The sequence below is a fragment of the Scomber japonicus genome, chromosome 9 (genome assembly GCF_027409825.1).
Source record: "Scomber japonicus isolate fScoJap1 chromosome 9, fScoJap1.pri, whole genome shotgun sequence".
Taxonomy (NCBI): domain Eukaryota; kingdom Metazoa; phylum Chordata; class Actinopteri; order Scombriformes; family Scombridae; genus Scomber; species Scomber japonicus.
Window position 1 is genome coordinate 9424860 of NC_070586.1, and position 11891 is coordinate 9436750.

General features: G+C 37.2%; 1 protein-coding gene across 6 annotated transcripts in view; it reads left to right on the forward strand.

The window, feature by feature from the left end:
* The window catches only part of slc4a4a (solute carrier family 4 member 4a), a 66951-nt gene extending 58779 nt beyond the window's left edge, over positions 1-8172 (forward strand). For all 6 annotated transcript variants that reach the window (XM_053325911.1, XM_053325912.1, XM_053325913.1 and 3 more), the window contains 6 exons: positions 914-986; positions 1603-1671; positions 1806-1979; positions 2689-2844; positions 4027-4120; positions 8129-8172. In XM_053325911.1, coding sequence (XP_053181886.1) covers positions 914-986; positions 1603-1671; positions 1806-1979; positions 2689-2844; positions 4027-4120; positions 8129-8172 — 610 coding nt within the window. The remainder of the gene's footprint in view (positions 1-913; positions 987-1602; positions 1672-1805; positions 1980-2688; positions 2845-4026; positions 4121-8128) is intronic.
* Positions 8173-11891: the final 3719 nt, after the last annotated feature.

The following is an 11891-nucleotide window of genomic DNA, read 5'->3' on the forward strand; positions in this document are numbered from 1 at the left end:
CACAAACTCTCTGACTGATATTTTGGGGGGGGGGGGGGGCTTTTAAACAAGCAATCCACAAAAAATTCAATATGCACTTGTTTCAGATTTTAGGTGCCAAAATAACCACACGGTGGCGCTGTGTGTACCAAAACAAAATTATGACTTTCTTGGCTCACTCTGTAACTTTTCAACTAAATTTCACTGAAACCTGCTGTTTGTAGTTTTTAAGTGAAACACAAACATTCACACTGGACCTAAAACCTAAAATAAGTCCCTTGTTGGAGGTAATGAAGTGAAACGTAATAAGCTGCTTAGAATTACACAGATTTACACAGTAGATTAATGTTGGCTGGTTAATCCTAGCTGGTCAAATTCTGCTTATTAATGTGGCTCATGTGGCTGTTAAAAAGCACTTCAGAGGTAAGTAGAGAAGTTTATTTTGCCTCCGTCATATTAAATAAATACTAAACCAAAGAAAGCTGCTCATTAGATTCTGGATATGTATTTAAATGAGTTGCATAAAAAGATTATCATGCTTTCATGCACACTTCAAGTTCTCTCCTTCTTCTGTGTCCACTGTTAGAGACATTTTACTTGTGATGTTGTACCTGTTTTTAGATAACTTTTTGTTTTTATGTATTTTTGGTGACATCGTTCTGACCCCTGATGTGACAGCTGAAAGCTGAACTAACAAACTCGTCTCACTAGATACACAAAAACATCTGAAACATCAACTCTGAACTTCCTACAGACAATGTAATAACTCTACTTTGCCTCAAGTGAATGGGAATTTGTTAAATTAACGTTATGCTTAAATAATAAGTTACATTTGATAAGTTTTCAGGTTTGTCCAACTAAAGAAATCATATTGAACAGGTGTTGTTTTGGTTTTTTTGGTCCCAACATAATATTTTTCCTCTCATTTTTGCAGAGAGCAGAGGGTCACTGGTGTGTGTGTGTTCATCCTGACTGGGCTTTCTGTATTCATGGCTCCTATTTTAAAGGTAATTAATCAAATATTGAACTTATTTCCTGTTTATACATCTGATTAGTACTTCTGTTTCCTCATTTTTATTAAAAAACATTTTTCAAAACCACTGAGTGTTTGAGCGGCGTTGGAAAGGAACATTACAACATTTTAACTTCCACATTTAAACAACTAATTTTTACTGCTGAACAACAAAAGTAAATCTCAGGAAATCAGGTTTTAATAAATTATTTAAATGTGAATAGAGAACAAATAACTAAAACAAAAGCACATCTCCTCTAAGTGCATTCATTTAAATACCTACAGTATTAGATTGATCATAATGTCTTAAATTGATCCAAATAATCACATTACATCACATTTGTTGCCTTATGCAAATTCTCAAAGGTTAGATAAATTTATTATATCTCTGCACCATGTTTGGTTTAAAATTTTAAATTCTTGAATTTACTTTACACTGAGCCAAGATAAGATAAGATTGTCTGCTTTTGTTTGGCACTGCTTTTTGAAAGCTGTATATTGTAGAGAATATAAAGCAGAGTCACTGGAAGCTAAATCACAGTATTGTTTTGTATTGTTAGAATTTGTGTACAAGTTTATATTTATATTCTGCCTTTTCTTCCTTTACCCAGTTCATCCCCATGCCTGTGCTGTATGGAGTCTTCCTGTACATGGGAGTTGCCTCTCTCAATGGAGTACAGGTAAATACTTTCTTAGTTTCTTCTAATATAAATAATTTGGATAATGTGGAGTGAAGGAAACAACAGATCTTCCTCTTAGTGTAGCTGTTACTCTGATACATGTCATGTGTGTCCATCCGTCTGTCTGTCTGCAGTTTATGGATCGTCTGAAGCTGCTTCTGATGCCAGCGAAACATCAGCCGGACCTCGTGTACCTGAGACACGTTCCCCTCAGGAAGGTCCACCTCTTCACCTTCATCCAGATCCTTTGCTTGGCTATGCTCTGGATCCTCAAGTCCACTGTGGCTGCCATTATTTTCCCTGTGATGGTAAGAGACAATCATGTTAAGATATACACTTCTTGAGGCTACAAATGAACAATATTTGGTGCGTATGTATAATTAATCATGCTATTGACTGAAAACTTTTGACTGTGTCATGCATATTCATGTTTCAGCTGTTTCATGTGACATCTATTTATTTTCGATTAATAATCGGTTTTCTGTCCGTCAACTAAACCAAAAAACTACGTAGAGTCAGCTTGATTAGAAAAGATATTTCTTTATTAGTCCCACCATGAGGAAATTTACATTATTGCTGCAGCAAAGTGGATGGAAAAACAATAGAAGAGCATCAATAAAAAAGACTAAAGAACAAAAAAAATAATAAGTAAAAAAGTAATAAAGTAGTAAAATGACTGTTAAATGGCTTAAGACATTTAAAGTCACCTATTTATGAAAGTGTGTAAATGCAGTCTGTATTTGGAGAGTGCCATAAAATCTCTTATTTTGTTACTTTTATGTTTTGTGTTTTTTATTAACCATGCAGGTCATTATGATGCAAGTGTTTTTTTAAGAGCGAATTGATGAAGGCAGCATTAAAAACATTGTTTTAACAGTAAAGAGTTAAGAGCCAGTGGATTTAAAAACTATTTTAAAGCTCTAATATTCTGTATTTAACTCTGTTCCATGTAATGGGCTTAAAGTTTTAAAAAACCTCTCACCATTGACCTAAACCTTCTTGTTCTGCTGCTTTCAGATTCTTGCTTTGGTCGCCGTCAGAAAGGCGATGGACTACATGTTCTCCCAGCACGATCTCAGCTTCCTGGATGACATCATCCCGGAGAAGGACAAGAAGAAGAAGGAGGATGAGAAGAAGAAGAAAAAAGGAAGCATAGACAGCGACGCTGAAGACGTAAGTGTTAACCAGCTTTTATCTTTCCTCTAAGAAACAGGAAGTGTCTTATTTTACATCCCAGCCCTTTTCCCCCCCGAGTGTGTCGCCCTGCTCTCAACCCGTCTCTTCTTCCTTTGAAGCAGCATGTTCACTTTAAGGGTCCACAGGCTGACAAATATCAGTGTCTACAGATGTCAAGATTTCTCAACTTTGCCACATATAATATTTTTTTGACTCCTCAGTGCCAAAAACACAAACAACTGGCCGGCTTTACTTTGAGTTTTTTCAGCAGAACAACAATCCCTGACCTTCATCCAGTTTCCCATGTTGGGTTTTGGACTGATGAGAAGTGTAACACGTTTTTGGTCCAAGTGTTTGTAGGTTTTTGCATCACTAACTAAATTCTCTCTAGTCTAATATCTAATATAACGACTCTACAGACATTACTGTAGATCGGACACTTCGTCATAGTTTCTGGAGATCTTTGTGGGTCTAATCAGTTACTTTCTGAGACCTGACTTAGTCTAGTTAAGTGGGGTTTGGTCTTATTGTACGGTCATGATCTCATGCTATATATCTTTAGTGGAGTCTAGTAGCTTTGACCTCTTGATGTGTTATCAACATTAATAGAACTGTAACAACTACTTAATATAACATTAATGTAACATTGCAAAGGAAACATATTTATTTATTTATGAAGAATATTATTTGTTTTAGATCTCAGCTGGTATTTTCCCTTTATTTGAATCTATTGAGGCTGACTGCATTTTGAATGAGGTCTAATTATCCTTAGGTCTATGTGGACCAGGTCTGAATGTCCCTTTGAGATTGGTACTCTTATTTTGAAAATCAATTTATGTCTGGACTCTTCCGACATCATGTTGAATCCTTGGACCAGAATCATAAATTTAGGGTTAGATTGGTACTCTTATTTTGAAAATCAATTTATGTCTGAATACACACTGGACTCTTCCGACGTTATGTTGAATCCTTGGACCAGAATCATAAAAAAAACCCAACACTATCACCCCTACTAACTGTTTTGTTTTTTCTTTTAGGGTTAAGTTAAATACAGTAATATGATTGCATGTGTGTGTTTGTATGTGTGTGTGTGTGTGTGTGTATGTGTGTGTTGATGCCAACTCGCCTACATCCACCTGTAGATGTCTAGTCTCAGGATGTGTTTCCTTTCTCCAACAGTCCGACTACCCTTACAATGAGAATGCTCCCAGCATTAAAATCCCCATGGACATGATGGAGCAGGAGCCTTTCTTAGGTGATAAGGCCTCTGACAGTGAGTAACGACCTGCAGCGCTGGAGGAATAATAACAAAACAAAAACAAAACACCTGTTCCTCCTCCTCCTCCTCCTCCTCTTCGTCTCCTGCCTGACTCCTGCTCTGCTCTCCTATTTAACCTCGTCTGTTTGTCTTTTATCACTGCTCGACTTTCACTGCATGATATTAACACTTTCTTTTTGATTACTTTTTTCTTCACACTAGGACACACCTGTCTTCTAATGCATGAAATTAACACTTTTTTTTCCTCCTCCTTTTCTTATTTTTCACTTTTCTCTTCATGTCAGCTTGAACTTCCACATCTGAATTATTAATCCTTATTTTGGTTCTTTGATTCTTTTCTTGCTTCACTTAACCTGTTTTTTCTCTTCAGTTTACACTCTTAAAAAACAGTGTGATATTTTTAACATATTTGTGTATTTTTTACCTTGCTTACATAAACATATAGTAAATACATGATGCTGTATTACTATGTATCAAATTAACATGTAACTTTTATTCGTCGCCTTGTTTATGTATGATTAAATATAGTACTGTAGGATAAGTGACCAAACAAATTATTATCTACTATTTTATTACTGCACTTCATAACAAAAACGTATTAGATGGATAGATCATAGAGTAGGGACGGTATAGTATAATCATGACTCTAAACAGATAAACAGTTGCCTTCCAGGAATACTCAACTTTAAATAAAATAATAAATACATTTGAAGTATCAAATAGTCCCCTCCTGTAGACTTGAGGTGGCGCTGAAGAAGAAGTCATGGCAAAAAAATGTATAAACATTCATAAAAACTATTAAAAGCATGATACACTTCTCTGCTTCACTATATTGTTAATTTCAAATTCATGTTAAAATATGTGAATATTCCAACAGGTCCTGGCTGCAGGCCTCCACTGTGAGGTCGCTTCCGGTGCAGGCTCCACTCTCAAGCCGCCTCCAATGTGAGGCCGCTACCACCGCAGGCTCCACTCTCAAGCCACCGCCACTATCAGGACAGGAAATGCACGGGATACGTTTCAAAATCAAATCGCGAATGCACTTCCGGTTGAATCGCTTTCCTCACAAAAGCATGAATTTGTAAAAAATATGAGTAAAAAAAAAATCGATCAATTGCTATAGTATATATAAAATAACACTTCTCATTAATGATTGTCATATATGTAGACTAATATACACTGCACTGCTTAACTGTACAACTTAGTCATTATGAAAAACAAACGGTGGGTGATATGACTCGGGGCTCAATTGTCTTTGTGGCCTACTATAAAGCTTAGGATCTTGAAAAGAGGTCAAATAGTTGATCAATGAAAACAATGTAGGGCAGGAATAACATTGGTCAGTGCACACATTTTAAGTTGTTACTCATATTCATAAGCCAACATCTCATAAGATGTCATAGGCCTATACATTTTATTGTGTACTATACAGTATATACAGTACTTTGTACCCAATTTGTTTTTCTGTTGTATTATTCTGTATTTTTATTCTTATCCACCATACATTTCATGTTTGGTTTTATGTTTATGCTAATTATGTTCTTGTGCCGCTGAAACACCTAAGTACCACTAGATACAACCCTAACTCTTGATATCTACAGTATAATCCAAGTGAATTATTAAGTGATCAAAGAGAAAAACATAAAAAACACCAAGTCACAACATGATCAAATGTTCTGTAGCCCTTTATTCTCAAACGCAAGTCACTCATCTGTGTGACATTCACAATAGGCCAAATTATTTCTTTTGTCCATTATTTCCTCACAGAATTTCCACATGTCCTCAGTGCTATAAAATGTGAATTTGAAGGGCTCCAGGATTGATTCCTTCTCATGGTCATCCAGTTGATCTTTCCACACCCTCCCATACTGCAGAGCAGCCTCAGCCTGGTTCTCCTTCCCCCATATACAGAACCTCAGGCAGGTCCACTTGGCAGAGAACAGTTGTTTGTTGGCCTCAACCCACTCTGCTGCATGTCTGCAATCACGAAGAATGCGATCTTCGACCGAGTCCTATGGAAAAGACAGAAAGATGTCTGTACCATAGCTGCTATAACAGTATCTGACCAATAGATAGTGTGAAAAGGCTTACCCCTTCTACTGGTCTGACTGAGACCTCAGCCTGCTGCTCTTCATCCTGAAAGTATATAGATAAGCAAAATGATCAGTTGGCAGCAGATTTTCTTATCTAAGAGTAAGTCCAGAAAATGTTTATAATAGACAATGACAAACAAGTCACATGAATCATGTGACTTGTGTATCTTTAATCTAAAATGCAATGGCATTACCTTGAAATGCAATGGCATATTTAATGTGGACCTCCAAATGCCGCTGAAGTCTGGCTTGGTTTAAACATGCCTTTGGGACAAAGGGGGCAGAGAAACTGACTGCAGCATGTTGTGCAGCGTTCCATCACATGGAATGATTGAATGATGCATCTAAAAAGGATATAAAATGCATTATGTGTTTGAATTATAGTAGATGAACTTCAATTCAAATTAATGTATACAGCCTGCAAACTTAGATTGTCTTTGCTTACAGGTAAAATGGCCACTTTCACCAGGTAGTGTAAATGAGGCATTACTTCTGTAGAAGAATTAATAATGACTACGAAAATGCTGCACTGTGGGTTAATGTCCAGCATTCAAAAACGTAGTTAAGTGACAGTGGCTATAACAAGACACTTAAGTAATCTAGTATGTTGTGTTAGAAGCAAAATATACCCAAGTATCAAAAGCAAAAGTACTGATGGTACAGCAGCATGCTATTTCTCAGTCATTTCAGTTACTAGTCGTGTTTATATACTGTAGTATACAACAGAGGTGGAAAAATAAAAATGTGCCAAGTAGTCCTGCCACATTTTGATTTCACTTGTGCACTTAAACAGGAGCTAGTCGACCTCTGGCAAAACATCATGGTGTGTTGCATCTTGGCTGACTCATATCATGTTTGTGAGTTCAGAAAGACACGTTTTCAACTTTGTGACGATGCCCAGCTAATGCTAGAAGTTAACAAAAATGTTTCATAACGTTACAAAGACATGCGAACAGTTACTATAGGCTACGTTATACACTAAAAAGTTAACAATCCCTGAGAATTTAAGGTGTTGATGCTAACCGGCATTAGAGAAAGTTAACTTTGGCGTTATCTAACTTCAAAACGACAACACAAACCGACATGTAACATCCGGTAATTTGCATCATTAATGACTTCTATAACGTTACTGTTTTACGGCACCTATATTGATGAAGAACACAAGAAACCATGCATTTACTTTCTGTGGATAAGCAAAATGAGCAACTCACCGCTAATCTGGACATATACTGACTCGCTGGTCTCACTCGAGTTAAAATGCAGATGAAATGGACATTTAAACGTCCTCACTCCCCCGCCCCCCAAAAAAGTCCGTACTTCCCGTCCTCACCGTCCTGACAGTGGAGCCTGCACCGGAAGCGACCTCACAGTGGAGGCCTGCAGCAGCCAGGTGCCTCTCGAATATTCTGCAACTATGTGCCAAAGTGTAGCTTTGATTTGTTGCTACTTCAGATAGCTGTTTACTACCTTACACTTTACCTCTTTACACTTTTTATTTAAACTCAAAGAATCATTGAGGTTGCCTTCATTAACAGTGATGTCGACTTACAAACACATTAAAAATGAAGACAAACAAACAAAACACAGTTAACATAGTTCCAGCGTAAAATAAGGAGTTTTATAGATCAGGGTTTAAAACTGTCCATGACTAACCTCGACTGCATGTTTGATTAAGTATTTTATCCAGTTTTTACTTGATAAGCTAAAGATGTTGATCCATCCAAAACTCAATAGAAGCTACTTACACTGGCTGGCTCCGCTTCTCTGGTTGAAAGTGTAAAGTCTGACTGAAAACCTGCTGCTCTGGATTAATGTAACACTCAACATGTGTGAGACAGCACATAACTCATTAGCTCGGCTACGTACATGCACGTTAATGACTTTTTTTTCTTTTTCTTTTCCTCAAAAGGAGAGAAGTCCCCTTCATTCCTTGAGCGACACACGTCGTGCTGAGCAGCTTCGCTACTACCGGGACAGCTACTTGTCTGGGTGAGATTTGAGTGTGTGTGTGTGTGTGTGTGTGTGTTTGTGTGTGTGTGTGAGAGAGAAACACTTTACAGCCAGTTAAAACTGAACTGGAACAAAACAAAATATAACTAGCACTGAATTTTTTCATCAAAGGTCACAGAAGGTCAGAAAGCGAGCTAAGTGGCTAACATGATGCCAGTCTGAACTCTAAAGGTCAGATAGGCTAATTAACATAGCAGTGACATCATATTTCCTCTCTGCAGATTAACAGGTTGATTATTATGAATTTAATGGACTTTATACAGCAGATACATAATGAAAAGTACAAAACCTGCTTATTTACAAATGCCCACAAAGTAAACATGAGCTATTTGAGTAACCATGTTTTCCTGTGAGTGCGTAACTGAAAATATTCATCCACATGCAGGTCGTATGCTCAAAATTACAGATGCCACATACAAAGCTCACATTCCCAGTATTGTCCTTTTATAAATACAGACTGTGCTTCACTGATATGAGCTTCAGAGGACACAATGAGTCTTAAAGAGGCATTTGATTTTTTTGAGGGGGGGTTGAATATTTTAAACAATGATTATGGTGCTCAAGGAGAGATTACGTTTCTCTGTCACAACCTCTCATGATGACCGACATCCACGGGTCATACACACAGGGTCACAGCTTGTTCCGGTATTACCCCATCTGCTCTGCGACTGTCGTAATAGTGCTGACGAAAGCCCCACTTGGAGGGGATTACTGTTCGGGACAATGTGTGAAAAGCAGCTGTGATCACAGGACATCTGTGATGCCCACAAACAACTTACAAGATTAATTTTTAATTGGTATTCAGCTGCAGAGATCAGAGATCTCAGTTGTTCACACAACTGTTGACAAACTAAAAACATTTTCCCCTGACAGATGTGCAGGATGTGTGCACTCAAACAGAAACACTTCTTCAAGTGTTTGCAATCTGAAACCGAAATATACGTCCTTCAGTCACTATTTCTTTTAATATGTTGCTCATTGCTAATAAAGTGAAGCTTCATATGACTTCATGCAGATGGTAAATGATAGCAAACACTGATTTTAAAGGAAGAAAAGCAATAAAATCAGCTTTCATGTAACTTCAGAGACCTTGTGCATTTCAGTGGTCTGGGCACATGTCCATTAGAGTCAGTGACATTAGACATGGGGATGAATTGCAGCAATGCTCTAGTAATGATGAGTAACGCTGCCCCCTCCCCGCTCAAACTAATCCTGTCCCACTAAGACTGAAGACAAATTGCTTTGTGCTCAAATGACCTCGCAGACCATCAAACACTGATCACTGGTTGTATTTCTGTGGTTCATTTAGACACCGGACACAATGCTGTAACACTGTAAGACTGTTTGAACCCTGTGACCCGACGGTGTGGCACTAAATGAGATGCTGAAATAGCAGACTGAACATTTACATCTACTTTGATGGGTTTTTTAAATTTTTTTTAATTTAAGAATTCAACATCAAGAATGAGACGGTCTCTAAAACAGAAGATTAAGTCTGGTCTTATATTATTGTAAGGATGCGTCTGAAGTCTTAAAGCAGCTATAATATGTATTTTTTGTATCAAATGTTTCTAATAATGGATTAAATTACGATGTGTGATCAGAGAGGCGTCACCTACAGACAATTATCACCCGACTCTGCAGCTCCGTTCAGCTTTATGTGGATTCACAGGACTTACATTCACTATATGGACAGAAACACAACCCCAAATAAATGACGTTGCTCCATAACTGCCCGTAAAAGTATGACGTCTGCTGTAGTACAAAGTTTACAAAAGAGACCGATCGGGTAATAATTTCCCAAAAAAAGTGTGACGAAGTTTGGAGGTTCATTTACAATCTGTCTGAACATCTAATGGCTTCGTGTTTCTTGTCCCATCTCGACTTCTTTTTCACGATGTTGCAGCTTTCCCAGCCAAACAGCCAAAAGAAGAAAAACACTAAATGATCCTTTATCTCCACTCATGTCCTAACGAACCACGTCTGTATCTGTGTTTTCAGCCTTCAGATGAGTCCGCTGAAGCCTGTGCCTCAGATTAGAATAGAAATGGACCCAGACGATGAAGATGAAGATGATGATGATGATAATTCATTCTACTGGAGGAGCAGAGGATCTGAAACGTCTCTGTAGACCACCGGAAACCCCCCGCCACCGCCTCCACCACCACCATCGCCACCGCCGGGTGAATCCTGCAGCACCTGCAAGACTCTTTCCTTTCTTTCATTAAAAAACAACATCTTTTTAACTCCAAATGCTAAACTTTATTCTGAATAAGTGGCACAAGAAAAAAAAGGGAACACACTAAGAAAAAAAAAGTAGTCTTAACATGAAAGACAAACCTTTCCCCCCCTCGTTAATGAAGCTATTTTAATCTTCTCTTCAGTCTTTGTGTCCGACTCAAACACTGATAAACTCCTTACTTACTTCTTCTATGCAACTTCCTTCCACATATCGCTGATCAACGTAAATGCTGCAGCTCTCTCTGACCACGCATGGAGTTTCCCTCCCTGCTCTTTTATATAAATATATATTATAAATATCATCTGTCTGAATTTTTATATAAATCAAATTACTCTAATAACATTTTCCTGTAGCAGGAAAATTATGTTTTATAGCTCTACCTCTTGTATTAGATTCAATGCTTATGATGAACAAATGCAACATGTTGATTTTTGACGCAGCATGGGGTTTTGATATTTTCTCTGTCCTCTTGTAGAGTTGAAATGATTAAAGAGATTCACTGTATATTATAGCTTGTGAAGGCATATGTGTGCAAATAGATAATTTAAGTTAATTAACAGTTAATTAACAATGCATATTTGTATGTTCAGATGAGGTAAATATTTTTATTATCACTTTTTTTGATGCAGTTTTGATTTGCTTCACGTTCCTCTTTCTAATTTTCTGAATCTTTCTTTCACATGTTCACTTCAAAGCTTTTTGTTACTTGTTTAAATTAAATCATACATTTCTTTTATTGTTTTTTAATGATTATGTTGTGTGTGTGTGTGTGTGTTGGTAACTTTTTCCTGTCTTTTCTTTTTTGTTTTTCTTTTTTCTTTTGGTTGTTTGTGGGTAGAAAACAGTTCAGCGGTACATAATCATCTGATTTTCCTCAGCCAAACTTTAACTAGGAATGCATATCATATAATTGCTTGTGATGCACAAACTACTTTTACCTAAGTGGCTTATAAGAGATCGATCCCGACTGAAATTCATATGATATATAAAATGTGATAAGGGATTATGAGAAGGGAATCAAATCCATGTAAGCTCCATGCGGTGTGTTTTATTTCTTCATGTGTCAGCTGCTGTTGGGTTTATCAAATGTGAAAAATGGGATCATTTGTTTCTTTTTTTGTTTTGTTTTATGTAATAAATCTTTCCACATTTGCTTTTAGGACTTAATCTCAATCTTCTAACATGAGGCAGAAGATTTCTTTATGCTGGGATCAGACTAAACGATATGAGGGCGATAATGAGCTGACCAGACAGACATCGGTTATGAAATGAAGCATCGGGTGTTTTTCGAGTGGTCTTTGACGTCTCACAACATACCAGACGGGCTGTTTTTGTAATCTCTCAACTAGTTTGAAAACTTAAGAAGCAAAAGAGAAATTAAAAAAGAAAAGGTTAAGTGAATCTGTAACCATTCAACCAT